Source organism: Procambarus clarkii, chromosome 6, assembly GCF_040958095.1.
Source record: "Procambarus clarkii isolate CNS0578487 chromosome 6, FALCON_Pclarkii_2.0, whole genome shotgun sequence".
NCBI lineage: Eukaryota > Metazoa > Arthropoda > Malacostraca > Decapoda > Cambaridae > Procambarus > Procambarus clarkii.
Genome location: NC_091155.1, coordinates 53,056,902 through 53,077,275, shown reverse-complemented (window position 1 = coordinate 53,077,275; position 20,374 = coordinate 53,056,902). Strand labels below are relative to the sequence as shown.

Below are 20,374 nucleotides of genomic sequence, written 5' to 3'. Positions count from 1 at the left end.
ACACCTCCCTCTCAACGCCTCACCACCCAACACCCCCTCTCAACACCACTCCACCCAACACTCCCCCCCTCTCAACACCACACCGCCCAACACCCCCTATCAACCCCACCCCACCTATCACCCCATCTCAACACATCACCACCCAACACCTCCCTCGCAACACCACACCACCCAACACCTCCCTCTCAACACCACACCAACCAACACCTCCCTCTCAACATCACACCACCAACACCCCCCTCTCAACACCACACCACCCAACACCCCCCCACTCAACACCACACCACCCAACACTTCCCTCTCAACACCCCACCACCAACACCTCCCCCTCAACACCACATCACCCAACACCCCCTCTCAACACCACACCAGCTAACACCCCTCTCAACATCACACCACCCAACATCTCCCTCTCAACACTCCACCACCCAACACCTCCCTCTCAACACCTCACCAACCAACACCTCCCTCTCAACACCACACCACTATCACTGCCCTCTCAAATCCACACCACACAACACCCCCTCTCAACACCACACCACCAACACTTCCCTCTAAACACCCCACCACCAACACCTCCTTCTCTATCCCAAAACACCCAACACCCCCCTCACAACACTACACCACCAACACCTCCCTCTCAACGCCTCACCACCCAACACCCCCTCTCAACACCACTCCACCCAACACTCCCCCCCTCTCAACACCACACCGCCCAACACCCCCTATCAACCCCACCCCACCTATCACCCCATCTCAACACATCACCACCCAACACCTCCCTCGCAACACCACACCACCCAACACCCCCCTCTCAACACCACACCATACAAAACCCCCTTCTTAATACCACATCACCCAACACCCCCTCTCAACACCACACCACCTAACACCCCTCTCAACACCACACCACCCAACACCCCCCCTCTCAACATCACACCACCCAACATCTCCCTCTCAACACTCCACCACCCAAAACCTCCCTCTCAACACCACACCAACCAACACCTCCCTCTCAACATCACACCACCAACACCCCCCTCTCAACACCACACCAACCAACCCCCCTCTCAACACCACACCACTCAACACCCCCTCTCAGTACCACACCACCCAACACCCCCCCACACAACACCACACCACCCAACACTTCCCTCTCAACACCCCACCACCAACACCTCCCCCTCAACACCACAGCACCCAACACCCCCTCTCAACACCACACCAGCTAACACCCCTCTCAACACTCCACCACCCAACACCTCCCTCTCAACACCACACCACTATCACCGCCTTCTCAACTCCACACCACCCAACACCCTCTCTCAACACCACACCACCCAACACTTCCATCTCAGCACCCCACCACCAACACCGCCCTCTCAACCCCACACCACCCAACACCTCCTCTCAACACCATACCACCAACACCACCCTCTCAACACTACACCACCCAACACCTCCCTCTCAACACCACACCACCCAACACCTCCCTCTCAACAACACACCACCCAACACCCCCTCTCAACGCCACACCACCCAACACCCCCTCTCAACACCACACTACCCAACACCCCCCCCTCTCAGCACCACACCACCCAACACCCCCCACTCAACCCCACACCACCCAACACCTCCTCTCAACACCATACCACCAACACCGCCCTCTCAGCCCCACACCACCCAACACTTCCTCTCAACACCACACCACAAACACCTCCCCCTCAAAACCACACCACCCAACACCTCCCTCTCAACACCACACCACTAACACCGCCATCTCAACACCACACCACCCAACACCTCCCTCCCAACACCACACCACCGACACCCCCTCTCCACCCCACACCACCCAACACCTCCCTCTCAACACCACACCACCCAACACCTCCCTCTCAACACCACTCCACCAACACCGCCCTCTCAACACCACACCACCAACACTTCCCTCTAAACACCCCACCACCAACACCTCCTTCTCTACCCCAAAACACCCAACACCCCCCTCTCAACACCACACCACCAACACCTCCCTCTCAACGCCACACCACCCAACACCCCCTCTCAACACCACTCCACCCAAAACCCCCTCCCCTCTCAACACCACACCGCCCAACACCCTCTCTCAACTACACCCCACCTATCACCCCATCTCAACACATCACCACCCAACACCTCCCTCGCAACACCACACCACCCAACACCCCCCCTCTCAACACCACACCACCCAAAACCCCCTTTTTAATACCACATCACCCAAGACCCCCCTCTCAACACCACATCACCTAACACTTCCTCTCACCACCACACCACCAACACCTTCCACTCAACACCACACCACCCAACACCTCCCTCTCAACCTCACACCACCCAACATCTCCCTCTCAACATTCCACCACCCAACATCTCCCTCTCAACACCACACCAACCAACACCTCCCTCTCAACACCACACCACCAACACCCTCAATCTCAACACCACACCAACAAACTCCCCCCCTATCAACACCACACCACTCAACTCCCTTTCTCAGCACCACACCACCCAACACCCCCCACTCAACACCACACCACCCAACACCCCCTCTCAACACCACACCAGCCAACACTTCCCTCTCAACACCCCACCACCAACACCGCCCTCTCAACCCCACACCACCCAACACCTCCTCTCAACACCACACCACCAACACCTCCCTCTCAACACCACACCACTATCACTGCCCTCTCAAATCCACACCACACAACACCCCCTCTCAACACCACACCACCAACACTTCCCTCTAAACACCCCACCACCAACACCTCCTTCTCTATCCCAAAACACCCAACACCCCCCTCACAACACTACACCACCAACACCTCCCTCTCAACGCCTCACCACCCAACACCCCCTCTCAACACCACTCCACCCAACACTCCCCCCCTCTCAACACCACACCGCCCAACACCCCCTATCAACCCCACCCCACCTATCACCCCATCTCAACACATCACCACCCAACACCTCCCTCGCAACACCACACCACCCAACACCTCCCTCTCAACACCACACCAACCAACACCTCCCTCTCAACATCACACCACCAACACCCCCCTCTCAACACCACACCACCCAACACCCCCCCACTCAACACCACACCACCCAACACTTCCCTCTCAACACCCCACCACCAACACCTCCCCCTCAACACCACATCACCCAACACCCCCTCTCAACACCACACCAGCTAACACCCCTCTCAACATCACACCACCCAACATCTCCCTCTCAACACTCCACCACCCAACACCTCCCTCTCAACACCTCACCAACCAACACCTCCCTCTCAACACCACACCACTATCACTGCCCTCTCAAATCCACACCACACAACACCCCCTCTCAACACCACACCACCAACACTTCCCTCTAAACACCCCACCACCAACACCTCCTTCTCTATCCCAAAACACCCAACACCCCCCTCACAACACTACACCACCAACACCTCCCTCTCAACGCCTCACCACCCAACACCCCCTCTCAACACCACTCCACCCAACACTCCCCCCCTCTCAACACCACACCGCCCAACACCCCCTATCAACCCCACCCCACCTATCACCCCATCTCAACACATCACCACCCAACACCTCCCTCGCAACACCACACCACCCAACACCCCCCTCTCAACACCACACCATACAAAACCCCCTTCTTAATACCACATCACCCAACACCCCCTCTCAACACCACACCACCTAACACCCCTCTCAACACCACACCACCCAACACCCCCCCTCTCAACATCACACCACCCAACATCTCCCTCTCAACACTCCACCACCCAAAACCTCCCTCTCAACACCACACCAACCAACACCTCCCTCTCAACATCACACCACCAACACCCCCCTCTCAACACCACACCAACCAACCCCCCTCTCAACACCACACCACTCAACACCCCCTCTCAGTACCACACCACCCAACACCCCCCCACACAACACCACACCACCCAACACTTCCCTCTCAACACCCCACCACCAACACCTCCCCCTCAACACCACAGCACCCAACACCCCCTCTCAACACCACACCAGCTAACACCCCTCTCAACACTCCACCACCCAACACCTCCCTCTCAACACCACACCACTATCACCGCCTTCTCAACTCCACACCACCCAACACCCTCTCTCAACACCACACCACCCAACACTTCCATCTCAGCACCCCACCACCAACACCGCCCTCTCAACCCCACACCACCCAACACCTCCTCTCAACACCATACCACCAACACCACCCTCTCAACACTACACCACCCAACACCTCCCTCTCAACACCACACCACCCAACACCTCCCTCTCAACAACACACCACCCAACACCCCCTCTCAACGCCACACCACCCAACACCCCCTCTCAACACCACACTACCCAACACCCCCCCCCTCTCAGCACCACACCACCCAACACCCCCCACTCAACCCCACACCACCCAACACCTCCTCTCAACACCATACCACCAACACCGCCCTCTCAGCCCCACACCACCCAACACTTCCTCTCAACACCACACCACAAACACCTCCCCCTCAAAACCACACCACCCAACACCTCCCTCTCAACACCACACCACTAACACCGCCATCTCAACACCACACCACCCAACACCTCCCTCCCAACACCACACCACCGACACCCCCTCTCCACCCCACACCACCCAACACCTCCCTCTCAACACCACACCACCCAACACCTCCCTCTCAACACCACTCCACCAACACCGCCCTCTCAACACCACACCACCAACACTTCCCTCTAAACACCCCACCACCAACACCTCCTTCTCTACCCCAAAACACCCAACACCCCCCTCTCAACACCACACCACCAACACCTCCCTCTCAACGCCACACCACCCAACACCCCCTCTCAACACCACTCCACCCAAAACCCCCTCCCCTCTCAACACCACACCGCCCAACACCCTCTCTCAACTACACCCCACCTATCACCCCATCTCAACACATCACCACCCAACACCTCCCTCGCAACACCACACCACCCAACACCCCCCCTCTCAACACCACACCACCCAAAACCCCCTTTTTAATACCACATCACCCAAGACCCCCCTCTCAACACCACATCACCTAACACTTCCTCTCACCACCACACCACCAACACCTTCCACTCAACACCACACCACCCAACACCTCCCTCTCAACCTCACACCACCCAACATCTCCCTCTCAACATTCCACCACCCAACATCTCCCTCTCAACACCACACCAACCAACACCTCCCTCTCAACACCACACCACCAACACCCTCAATCTCAACACCACACCAACAAACTCCCCCCCTATCAACACCACACCACTCAACTCCCTTTCTCAGCACCACACCACCCAACACCCCCCACTCAACACCACACCACCCAACACCCCCTCTCAACACCACACCAGCCAACACTTCCCTCTCAACACCCCACCACCAACACCGCCCTCTCAACCCCACACCACCCAACACCTCCTCTCAACACCACACCACCAACACCTCCCTCTCAACACCACACCACTATCACTGCCCTCTCAAATCCACACCACACAACACCCCCTCTCAACACCACACCACCAACACTTCCCTCTAAACACCCCACCACCAACACCTCCTTCTCTATCCCAAAACACCCAACACCCCCCTCACAACACTACACCACCAACACCTCCCTCTCAACGCCACACCACCCAACACCCCCTCTCAACACCACTCCACCCAACACTCCCCCCCTCTCAACACCACACCGCCCAACACCCCCTATCAACCCCACCCCACCTATCACCCCATCTCAACACATCACCACCCAACACCTCCCTCGCAACACCACACCACCCAACACCTCCCTCTCAACACCACACCAACCAACACCTCCCTCTCAACATCACACCACCAACACCCCCCTCTCAACACCACACCACCCAACACCCCCCCACTCAACACCACACCACCCAACACTTCCCTCTCAACACCCCACCACCAACACCTCCCCCTCAACACCACATCACCCAACACCCCCTCTCAACACCACACCAGCTAACACCCCTCTCAACATCACACCACCCAACATCTCCCTCTCAACACTCCACCACCCAACACCTCCCTCTCAACACCTCACCAACCAACACCTCCCTCTCAACACCACACCACCCAACACCCCCTCTCAACACCACACCAGCCAACACCCCCCCTCTCAACACCACACCACCCAACACCCCCTCTCAACACCACACCAGCCAACACTTCCCTCTCAACACCCCACCACCAACACCGCCCTCTCAACCCCACACCACCCAGCACCTCCTCTCAACACCACACCACCAACACCTCCCCCTCAACACCACACCACCCAACACCTCCCTCTTAACACCACACCAACCAACACCTCCCTCTCAACACCACACCACTATCACTGCCCTCTCAAATCCACACCACACAACACCCCCTCTCAACACCACACCACCCAACACTTCCCTCTCAACACCCCACCACCAGCACCGCCGTCTCAACACCTCACTAACCATCACCCCTTCTCAGCACCCTACCACCAACACGACACCACCCTACACCCCCGTTCAACACCACACCACCCAACACCCTCTCTCAACACCACACCACCAACACCTCCCTCTCAACACCACACCACCCAACACCTCCCTCTCAATTCCACACCACTAACATCTCCCTTTTAACAACACACCACCCAACACTCCCCCCCCTCTCAACTCCACACCACACAACACCCCCTCTCAACACCCCACCACCAACACCGCCCTCTCAACACCTCACCAACCAACACCCTTTCACAGGACCCCACCACCAACACCACACCAACCAACATCTCCCTCTCATCACCACACCACTATCACCGCCCTCTCAACTCCACACCACCCAACACCCGCTTTCAACACCACACTACCATCACCCCCTCTCAACTCAACACCACCCAATACCTCCCTCTCAACACCACACCACCAACATCTTCCTTTCAACACCTTACCATCAACACCGCCCTCTCAACACCTCACCAACCAACACCTCTTCTCTGCACCCCACCACCAATACCACACCACCCAACAACCCTTCTCAACATCACACCACCCAACACCCCCTCTCAACACCACACCACTCAACACCCCCTCTCAGCACCACACCACCCAACACCTCCGTCTCAACACCACACCACCAACACTTATCTCTGAACACCCCCCCCCACGAACACCTCCTTCTCTACCCTAAAACATCCAACACCCCCCTCACAACACCACACCACCAACACCTCCCTGTCAACGCCACACCACCCAACACCCCCTCTCAACTCCACTCCACCCAACACTCCCCCATCTCAACAACACACCACATAACACCCCCTCTCAACACCACACAACCCAACACTTCTCAACACCACACCACTATCACTGCCCTCTCAACTCCACACCACCCAACACTTCCCTCTCAACACCCCACAACCAACACCGCCCACTCAACACGTCACCAACCAACACCCCTTCTCAGCACCCCCCCTCTCAACACCACACCACCAACACCTCCCCCTCAACACCACACCACGCAACACCTCCCTCTCAACACCACACCACTAACACCTCCCTTTCAAAAACACACCACCCAACACCCCCCTCTCAACACCACACCACCCAACACCCCCTTTCAATACCACACAACTCAACACCCCCTCTTATCACCACACCACCTGTTACAGACCCGAATCCAGCGTCCGAGCACGGAGCAGTGACGACCGCGCCATCTGTGGGTCAGCTCCCGAAACCCCCTCCAAATGGACGACGCCATCTAGTGAGGACGAGATATACTGGCCACAAGGGCTAGTCCTGATTAGCTCACAACATAACCGCTGCTGACCTCTGAGGTGACGCTTAGACAGCAACGCCATCTATGGAATGGATAGGCGGGCGTTTGTGTCTAAGCCTGTAAGGTGCCCTAGTGTGTCCCTATAACTGATGACGTGTCTGATTACAGAGTCGACCTCGGACTGCTGTAATGAACGTTGGATCAGTCTACCCAAGGCAGCCGTCTTGTCTCCAAGTATTTGCTGCAGCAACTGTGAGTCACCCCCCGGATGAACACTGTGGTGTTAGCCTGTCCGTGGCGTGGCAGCTGAGGGATTGTCGTACCCGGGACTGACTGATGGAGACGCTTAACCACTGGGGTGTTGTGGCGAGGATAGTGGTCTGTGGGATCACACGAGGCTCCTGACTAGGGCTCGTTACCCTAGTATCGGTCATGGAGTGGCCTAACCAGCGTTGCTGATTGGAACCTGCCAGCTACAGGCTGGACTTGTGGTTGATGGCCTCCACGACGGTGCCCCCAGTGGAACTGTGATTTGGCTGGCCTGTGGCCAGGGTAGACTCAAGAGAATCGAAGGATTCATCGCGAGGCCACAAGAGGACCAAGGGCTTAGCATCGTCGAGCACCGTGAACGTCCAGAGTCTTCAGAGGAAGACTACGTTGTATATTATAGTGTTTATTCCTCCCCCTTGTGATAACCTTTATATTATTTATGGTGACGGTAATAATTATATTATTAAGTTTTTGCCTTTGTCTCCCTTCCCCTTTTATTTTACTTGCGTTACGGATCACATCCCTTGAAAGCCACTACTAGCTTGGGGCCGGATACCCTACCTCTAACATCAGAGAAAGAACCCGGTTGCGACCCGAGAGGGCCGTAACACCACCCAACACCCCCCACTCAACACCACACCACCCAACACCCCCTCTCAACACCACACCACCCAACACTTCCCTCTCAACACCCCACCACCAACACCGCCCACTCAACCCCACACCACCCAACACCCCCTCTCAACACTACACTTCCCAACACTACACCACTCAACACCCCCTCTCAGCACCACACCACTCAACACCCCCCACTCAACACCACACCACCCAACACCCCCTCTCAACACCACACCACTATCACCGCCCTCTCAATTCCAAAACACCCAACACCCCCTCTTAACACCACACCACCCAACACTTCCCTCTCAACACCTCACCAACCAACACCCCCTCTCTACATCACATCACCAACACTTCCCTCTCAACCCCACACCACCCAACACCCCCTCTCAACATCACACCACTAACACCCCCTCTCAACACCACACCACCCAACACCCCCTCTCAACATCACACCACCCAACACCCCCTCTCAAAACCACACCACCCAACACGCCTTCTCAACACTACACAACCCAAAACCTCCCTCTCAACACCACACCACCAACACCCCCTCTCAACCCCACACCACCAACACTTCCCTCTCAACACCCCACCACCAACACCTCCTTCTCTACCCCAAACCACACAACACCCCCCTCACAACACCAAACCACCAACACCTCCCTCACAACGCCACACCACCCAACACTTCCCTCTCAACACCCCACCACCAACACGCCCTCTCAACACCACACCACCCAACACCGCCCTCTCAACCCCACACCACCAAACACCCCCTCTCAACACCACACCACCAACACCTCCCTCTCAACACCACACCACCCAACACCTCCCTTGCAACAACACACCACCCAACACCCCCCTCTCAACACCACACCACCCAAGACCCCCCTCTCAACACCACACCACTCAACACCCCCTCTCGGGACCACACCACCCAACTCCCCCCACTCAACACCACACCACCCAACACCACACCAGCCAACACTTCCCTCTCAACACCCCATCACCAACACCGCCCTCTCAACCCCACACCACCCAACACCCCCTCTCAACACCACACCACCAACACCTCCCCCTCAACACCACACCACGCAACACCTCCCTCTCAACACCACTCCAACCAGCACCTCCCTCTCAACACCACACCACCATCACCTCCTTCTCAACTCCACAACACCCAACACCCCCTCTCAACATAACACTACCAACACCCCCCTCTCAACACCACACCACCCAACACCGCCTCTCAACACCACACCACCCAACACCTCCCTCTCATTACCCCACCACCAACACCGTCCTCTCAACACCACACCACCCAGCACCCCCTCTCAACACCACACCACCCAACACTTCTCTCTCAACACCACACCACCCAACACCCCTTCTCAACACCACATAACCATCACCTCCCTCTCAACACCAATTTCCCAACACCCCCTCTCAAAACCACACCAACCAACGCCTCCCTCTCAACACCACACCACCATCACCGCCCTCTCAACTCCACACCACCCAACACTCCCTCTTAACACAACACTACCCAACACCCCCCCCCCCCCTCTCAGCACCACACCACCCAACACCCCCCACTCAACCCCACACCACCCAACACCTCCTCTCAACACCATACCACCAACACCGCCCTCTCAGCCCCACACCACCCAACACTTCCTATCAACACCACACCACAAACACCTCCCCCTCAAAACCACACCACCCAACACCTCCTTCTCAACACCACACCACTAACACCGCCATCTCAACACCACACCACCCAACACCTCCCTCCCAACACCACACCACCGACACCCCCTCTCCACCCCACACCACCCAACACCTCCCTCTCAACACCACACCACCCAACACCTCCCTCTCAACACCACACCACCAACACCGCCCTCTCAACACCACACCACCAACACTTCCCTCTAAACACCCCACCACCAACACCTCCTTCTCTACCCCAAAACACCCAACACCCCCCTCTCAACACCACACCACCAACACCTCCCTCTCAACGCCACACCACCCAACACCCCCTCTCAACACCACTCCACCCAAAACTCCCTCCCCTCTCAACACCACACCGCCCAACACCCTCTCTCAACCCCACGCCACCTATCACCCCATCTCAACACATCACCACCCAACACCTCCCTCGCAACACCACACCACCCAACACCCCCCCTCTCAACACCACACCACCCAAAACCCCCTTTTTAATACCACATCACCCAAGACCCCCCTCTCAACACCACATCACCTAACACTTCCTCTCACCACCACACCACCAACACCTTCCACTCAACACCACACCACCCAACACCTCCCTCTCAACATCACACCACCCAACATCTCCCTCTCAACATTCCACCACCCAACATCTCCCTCTCAACACCACACCACCAAACACCCCCTCTCAACACCACACCAACCAACACCTCCCTCTCAACACCACACCACCAACACCCTCAATCTCAACACAACACCAACAAACTCCCCCCCTATCAACACCACACCACTCAACTCCCTTTCTCAGCACCACACCACACAACACCCCCCACTCAACACCACACCACCCAACACCCCCTCTCAACACCACACCAGCCAACACTTCCCTCTCAACACCCCACCACCAACACCGCCCTCTCAACCCCTACACCACCCAACACCTCCTCTCAACACCACACCACCAACACCTCCCCCTCAACACCACACCACCCAACACCTCCCTCTCAACACCACACCAACCAACACCTCCCTCTCAACACCACACCACTATCACTGCCCTCTCAAATCCACACCACACAACACCCCCTCTCAACACCACACCACCCAACACTTCCCTCTCAACACCCCACCACCAGCACCGCCCTCTCAACACCTCACTAACCATCACCCCTTCTCAGCACCCTACCACCAACACCACATCAACCTACACCCCCGTTCAACACCACACCACCCAACACCCTCTCTCAACACCACACCACCAACACCTCCCTCTCAACACCACACCACCCAACACCTCCCTCTCAATTCCACACCACTAACATCTCCCTTTTAACAACACACCACCCAACACTCCCCCCCTCTCAACTCCACACCACACAACACCCCCTCTCAACACCCCACCACCAACACCGCCCTCTCAACACCTCACCAACCAACACCCTTTCACAGGACCCCACCACCAACACCACACCAACCAACATCTCCCTCTCATCACCACACCACTATCACCGCCCTCTCAACTCCACACCACCCAACACCCGCTTTCAACACCACACTACCATCACCCCCTCTCAACTCAACACCACCCAATACCTCCCTCTCAACACCACACCACCAACATCTTCCTTTCAACACCGCCCTCTCAACACCTCACCAACCAACACCTCTTCTCTGCACCCCACCACCAATACCACACCACCCAACAACCCCTCTCAACATCACACCACCCAACACCCCCTCTCAACACCACACCACTCAACACCCCCTCTCAGCACCACACCACCCAACACCTCCGTCTCAACACCACACCACCAACACTTATCTCTGAACACCCCCACCACGAACACCTCCTTCTCTACCCTAAAACATCCAACACCCCCCTCACAACACCACACCACCAACACCTCCCTGTCAACGCCACACCACCCAACACCCCCTCTCAACTCCACTCCACCCAACACTCCCCCTTCTCAACAACACACCACATAACACCCCCTCTCAACACCACACAACCCAACACTTCTCAACACCACACCACTATCACTGCCCTCTCAACTCCACACCACCCAACACTTCCCTCTCATCACCCCACAACCAACACCGCCCACTCAACACGTCACCAACCAACACCCCTTCTCAGCACCCCACCACTAACACCACACCAACCAACACCCCCCTCTCAACACCACACCACCAACACCTCCCCCTCAACACCACACCACGCAACACCTCCCTCTCAACACCACACCACTAACACCTCCCTTTCAAAAACACACCACCCAACACCCCCCTCTCAACACCACACCACCCAACACCCCCTTTCAACACCACACAACTCAACACCCCCTCTCATCACCACACCACCTGTTACAGACCCGAATCCAGCGTCCGAGCACGGAGCAGTGACGACCGCGCCATCTTTGGGTCAGCTCCGGAAACCCCCTCCAAATGGACGACGCCATCTAGTGAGGACGAGATATACTGGCCACAAGGGCTAGTCCTGATCAGCTCACAACACAACCGCTGCTGACCTCTGAGGTGACGCTTAGACAGCAACGCCATCTATGGAATGGATAGGCGGGCGTTTGTGTCTAAGCCTGTAAGTAAGGTGCCCTAGTGTGTCCCTATTACTGATGACGTGTCTGATTACAGAGTCGACCTCGGACTGCTGTAATGAACGTTGGATCAGTCTACCCAAGGCAGCCGTCTTGTCTCCAAGTATTTGCTGCAGCAACTGTGAGTCACCCCCCGGATGAACACTGTGGTGTTAGCCTGTCCGTGGCGTGGCAGCTGAGGGATTGTCGTACCCGGGACTGACTGATGGAGACGCTTAACCACTGGGGTGTTGTGGCGAGGATAGTGGTCTGTGGGATCACACGAGGCTCCTGACTAGGGCTCGCTTACCCTAGTATCGGTCATGGAGTGGCCTAACCAGCGTTGCTGATTGGAACCTGCCAGCTACAGGCTGGACTTGTGGTTGATGGCCTCCACGACGGTGCCCCCAGTGGAACTGTGATTTGGCTGGCCTGTGGCCAGGGTAGACTCAAGAGAATCGAAGGATTCATCGCGAGGCCACAAGAGGACCAAGGGCTTAGCATCGTCGAGCACCGTGAACGTCCAGAGTCTTCAGAGGAAGACTACGTTGTATATTATAGTGTTTATTCCTCCCCCTTGTGATAACCTTTATATTATTTATGGTGACGGTAATAATTATATTATTAAGTTTTTGCCTTTGTCTCCCTTCCCCTTTTATTTTACTTGCGTTACGGATCACATCCCTTGAAAGCCACTACTAGCTTGGGGCCGGATACCCTACCTCTAACATCAGAGAAAGAACCCGGTTGCGACCCGAGAGGGCCGTAACACCACCCAACACCCCCCACTCAACACCACACCACCCAACACCCCCTCTCAACACCACACCACCCAACACTTCCCTCTCAACACCCCACCACCAACACCGCCCACTCAACCCCACACCACCCAACACCCCCTCTCAACACTACACTTCCCAACACTACACCACTCAACACCCCCTCTCAGCACCACACCACTCAACACCCCCCACTCAACACCACACCACCCAACACCCCCTCTCAACACCACACCACTATCACCGCCCTCTCAATTCCAAAACACCCAACACCCCCTCTTAACACCACACCACCCAACACTTCCCTCTCAACACCTCACCAACCAACACCCCCTCTCTACATCACATCACCAACACTTCCCTCTCAACCCCACACCACCCAACACCCCCTCTCAACATCACACCACTAACACCCCCTCTCAACACCACACCACCCAACACCCCCTCTCAGCATCACACCACCCAACACCCCCTCTCAAAACCACACCACCCAACACGCCTTCTCAACACTACACAACCCAACACCTCCCTCTCAACACCACACCACCAACACCCCCTCTCAACCCCACACCACCAACACTTCCCTCTCAACACCCCACCACCAACACCTCCCTCACAACGCCACACCACCCAACACTTCCCTCTCAACACCCCACCACCAACACGCCCTCTCAACACCACACCACCCAACACCGCCCTCTCAACCCCACACCACCAAACACCCCCTCTCAACACCACACCACCAACACCTCCCTCTCAACACCACACCACCCAACACCGCCCTCTCAACCCCACACCACCAAACACCCCCTCTCAACACCACACCACCAACACCTCCCTCTCAACACCACACCACCCAACACCTCCCTTGCAACAACACACCACCCAACACCCCCCTCTCAACACCACACCACCCAACACCCCCCCCCTCTCAACACCACACCACTCAACACCCCCTCTCGGGACCACACCACCCAACACCCCCCACTCAACACCACACCACCCAACACCACACCAGCCAACACTTCCCTCTCAACACCCCACCACCAACACCGCCCTCTCAACCCCACACCACCCAACACCCCCTCTCAACACCACACCACCAACACCTCCCCCTCAACACTACACCACGCAACACCTCCCTCTCAACACCACACCACCATCACCTCCTTCTCAACTCCACAACACCCAACACCCCCTCTCAACATAACACTACCAACACCCCCCTCTCAACCCCACACCACCCAACACCCCCTCTCAACACCACACCACCCAACACCGCCTCTCAACACCACACCACCCAGCACCCCCTCTCAACACCACACCACCCAACACTTCCCTCTCAACACCACACCACCCAACACCCCCTCTCAACACCACACCACCTAACACCCCTCTCAACATCACACCACCCAACATCTCCCTCCCAACACTCCACCACCCAACACCTCCCTCTCAAAACCACACCAACCAACGCCTCCCTCTCAACACCACACCACCATCACCGCCCTCTCAACTCCACACCACCCAACACTTCCCTCTCAACACCCCACCACCAACACCGCCCTCTCAACACCTCACCAACCAACACCCCTTCTCAGCACCCCACTACCAACACCACACCAACCAATACCCCCTCTTAACACCATACCACAAACACCCCCTCTCAAATCCACACCACCCGACACCCCCTCTCAGCACCACACCACCCAACACCCCCTCTCAACACCACACCACCCGCATATAGTCCTGGGGACCATTCAGGCTTGTTCGCATTTGTGTTCCTCACGTGTGCCCCAAAGAATGACGTGATTTGATAAAATGCTATGCCTAAGATTACCATCCAAGTGCCGGCGGGGAAGTGGTTCAAATAGCTTCGGCTATCACTTCCTTTTGTCCGGTCGTGATGGTCAAGTGGATTAAGGCGTCCTGTAGATACCAGTTGCGTTGCTCCTGGGAGTATGGGTTAGAGTCACTTCTGTGGTGTGAGTTTTCAGTCATATATATATATATGTCGTACCTAGTACCCAGAACGCACTTCTCAGCCTACTATGCAAGGCCCGATTTGCCTAATAAGCCAAGTTTTCATGAATTAATATATTTTCTATGATTTTTTTCTCATGAAATGATAAAGCTACCCATTTCATTATGTATGAGGTAATTTTTTTTTATTGGAGTTAAAATTAACGTAGATATATGACCGAACCTAACCAACCCTACCTAACCTAACCTAACCTATCTTTATAGGTTAGGTTAGGTTAGGTTAGGTAGCCGAAAAAGTTAGGTTAGGTTAGGTTAGGTAGTCGAAAAACAATTAATTCATGAAAACGTGGCTTATTAGGCAAATCGGGCCTTGCATAGTAGGCTGAGAAGTGCGTTCTGGCTACAATGTACGACATTTATATATATATATATATATATATATATATATATATATATATATATATATATATATATATATATATATATATATATATATATATATATTTATATATATATATATATATATATATATATATATATATATATATATATATATTGTCCTTACTCTCATGGTGGGTAGAGTAAATATTTACTCTACCCACCATGAGAGTAAGGACAAGACAAGAACATATCGATGCCAACACAGAAGACAATGTCCAACATAATAGGCCAATATATATATATAGATATATATATATATATATATATATATATATATATATATATATATATATATATATATATATATATATAAATATATATATATATATATATATATATATATATATATATATATATATATATATATATATATATATATATATATATATAATAAAACTTCCTATAACTTCCCTTAGAATATACAATGGCCTATATTCATTACACGGTTTCCTAGACTAAAATATTATCTTTTCACAACTTTATTCCTGTTTGCTCAGGTGAACTTTCTTGTATTTGTCCTTAGGAGCAAATATCACTAAAGTGCTAAAAATGTCACCTACACATCTCATCCCTCAAAATAATTTATGAAACCTTTTAACTTTATTTCATTATCGTAATTCATCTATTCCGTAAGTAATATATAACCTCTGAAGATTTAATCTTTATTAAAAGTTTCAATATTTCCAAATTTCATAACTCGAAAGTCATGTTGAATATTTCTCATAAAATCACACTTCATAGTAATATTAGCTAGTTCTCATAGCATCATGTTATCTATTTATCATTGTATAATTTTTTTCTAGGCTAACAAACGATTATCCATAGGAACACGTGTTTTCTAGAGTGTTCTCAATTACTACTTCTTGCTTCACATATTTCTATTTACTCCACAATCCATACGTAACTAGCAAACAATTCTCTATTTGTGCAGCAGTATTTCCAATTTGTCAGGTACAGTTCTATACCTCGTTGTTCCTTAATCTCATGTCAAAGTTGCATCAAGGTGTCCTGGCACACACTTTTTATAATTTCGAAAGTAATATTCCTGTCTTTCATGATTCTTCCAAAGGATCCAGTTCTTTTCATCTTTTATAATACTCTCACTCTGCATAGTTCCCTTAATAGGCAGCGATCATCCCAAATATTTTCATTGACAATTTTCGGAAACCACCACTTAGTTCTTACCAGCTCTTGTCTTGATCATTCTTGGCGCACTATTCGGACCATTTAGAAGCATGTTGGGTAGAAGGAACCAATATCTTACATCCAGCTCAACCCCACTCTCATACTGGCTCCCATCCCTCTAACAGCTCCAGCCAATCCTCCTCCTTGCCAACACTGGCTCTTATGTTACACTTGTATCTGAGTGCTTTGGAACTTCTTAGAAAGATGCCATGGAAACACTTCCAGTTACTTTCCTATCATCTATTTCAAAAACTTTATATTATTTATTTATATTAAAACTAACAACATTGTTGCATAGATTTAAAAATTAATTATGTTTGTTATTTGTTTATTGTTCTGCAGGTTGTGTATATGGCCAGGAATCCTAAGGACGTGGTTGTGTCCTTGTACCATCACTTCTGTCGAAGATCATTACATAACTTCACTGGCACCTTTGAAACTTTCGTCAACCTTTTCATGAATGATGATTGTAAGTGCTATGTGGTGTATGAGGTGAGAAGAAATTATGACATAAATTTCTCATGCTCACATGAAGGAAGGATAAAGATGCCTTATGTTGACTGGACTAAAGAATGAGTTTAAAACACAAGGAATGAAACTCTCTACGGTGTTCGTCTCTATTGGGCTACGACAGACTTACTCTGTACACGAGCTTGGAAAGGGGCTTTCCCAGCTCGCTCCCACGCATGGCAGGGGCATGGCATACATTATCTACTGCAGTGCTGCCAGTATAAAGTCTTGAGATATTTACTAAATATGCTTGAGATAAACATGTTAGGTAAAGAGACAGCAGTATTGCGGCCCAGTATTGCGTGTATATTGATTTAATTACATGTTATGGAGGCACCGTTATCGAGGATAGATTTCCTGTAGCCTTGAAAGGCCCATATTATGGCCACCTCTTTCTATGGGAATAATTCCCTTAGGTTTGAAATTATACTCTCTCTCTCCCTTTCCAGCCCATTGTCTTCGTGACGGGGCTTGGTGGGCGGCTGCCGGCATGTGATGCTCCACATGACGGTTCTCGGTCCTTTAGAAGCCTAATGCTCCCGCTGCCATCTTCACTAACAGTTCTGGTTGCTATTTCCTCCTCCTTATGTTTAATTTTTTTCTCCCAACTCTTCTCTTTTCTTATTGCCGACCATTTCCCATTCTTGATTATTCTTTCGGACATCTTCTGTTTTGACACCCGAGTGTTTGGGGAAGGACACTCTCTCACCAGTAGAACTGTGGTACTTGACGTTTCGAGCGAGGGGACGCTTTTATTGTCAATCCTTGCCTTCGTTGCTGAACTTGATCTCGACAGACTGACGGTTTATAAAGTGATGATTCCGGGGCGTATACTCACAATTCACCCCTTGGGGGCCCCGTCTTGTCGAGTGTCTTATCCTCTAATTGTGGCTCCATGATGGGTATGGGGGCTTATTTGTGAACGAAATTGTTACCTACTTGTTTATATGCCGCTGAATGATTCTCTTGTAACTTTCCAGGCTCTTGGGGGTGGGTAACCCGGCCCCCGAGTTGGACTGTGTTGGAAGACCGGGCTCTGTAACCCCCCACTACATTGGGCCCAGACCAAGCTACTCCTCTGACCTGTCCAGCTACCCCCCCCCCCCTTCACTCCCTTCCTCAGTGGTAGGGTAGAAACCCAAGCCCCCAGTGGTGCCCACCTCATCACCTGAAGCGGCTACTTCTCTCATTGTGACAACTGCGCCTTTTATCACCCCCTCTCACTGCGGGTGCTTGACTCCGATCCCCCCACAGACGCACTAGCACAATTCCTTCCAGTGCTAATACGTTCCACGCCTTGTTTGGTCTTGCTATATGGGACTAAATACTTTAATCTCAATCATCTGGATTCTACACGTCCTGACGATTTTTTCCTCCTTAAACACCTTCTTGATTTGGTAGATGAACTCTATTACTTTTAACCCCGTTTTGGTACACGTTTTTGGTACGTTGCTGCTCCTTCTCAGGATGTAGCTGCCTGGTTAGCCACATTGTACAGCATTGGAGAGACAAATGTTAGGGTCTCCCAAAAGACCCGGTTAAATGCCAGTATTGGCACTGTTATCCTGCCGGACATTTTTCGACTGGTGTTAGAGCCCTGAAAGACTTCCACGAGGATATTAAACAAATCCTTGAAGCCCAAGGCCATTCTGTCCTCCAGGTTGATACATTAACTTAACCCCCTTGGGGTCATAGTCATCAGCCTTTTCGCGTTTTGAAGATCACTTATTACAGTAGGACCCTTCCGCTTTCTATAATTCTTACAGGTGCCAGCTGCTCCATTCAGAAGTACATTCCCTCTCCTAGACTTTACAATAAGTGCGTGAAATTAGGGCATGGTGCCCTCAAATGCACAAGTGCAGTGTCTCTATGCCCTATGTGTGGGGACTTGGATCATTCTAAGACAGAGTGCTTTTCTTCCCAGGTTGTCCCTCTTACGGTCGTGCATGTCCTTTTTGAATGTCCTGACTTCCAGGACGAGCGTGTGCCTTACTTTCCGACCGCCCCTCGCGGTCACCTGTCCCTCAATAGAATTCTTGGTGACTCGGATACTTTTGATATCGTTCGCCTTATGCGTTTTTGTTCTCGTATTGGCATCCTTGGTGATATTTAGCGCCTTCTGATTATTTTGCGCATTTGGTGGTGCTACATAGCCTTCCCGGTTTGGTGCCTTCTTTTGATAATTACTTACTTACTTCTTCCCAGGCTCACTGCCTCAATTGCAGTGACGCCCACCCTACCTCCTCCCGAGCGCGTTTACACTACAAATTTGAGGATGCCATCCTCAATTGGAAGCACCGCATTTGTTTGTCTTTTCCTGAGGCGAGATGCCAACTCCGCTTTCTCTCCTCTGTTGTTGTTGTTTTAGATTCA

General features: G+C 52.8%; 1 protein-coding gene across 1 annotated transcript in view; it reads left to right on the top strand.

Moving 5' to 3' along the window:
• The window catches only part of LOC123754184 (sulfotransferase 1A1), a 157,867-nt gene extending 138,265 nt beyond the window's left edge, over positions 1-19,602 (top strand). Inside the window, exons 5-6 of the mRNA XM_069312041.1 lie at positions 17,834-17,983; positions 19,468-19,602. Of these exons, the coding sequence (XP_069168142.1) occupies positions 17,834-17,983; positions 19,468-19,602 (285 nt within the window). The remainder of the gene's footprint in view (positions 1-17,833; positions 17,984-19,467) is intronic.
• Positions 19,603-20,374: the final 772 nt, after the last annotated feature.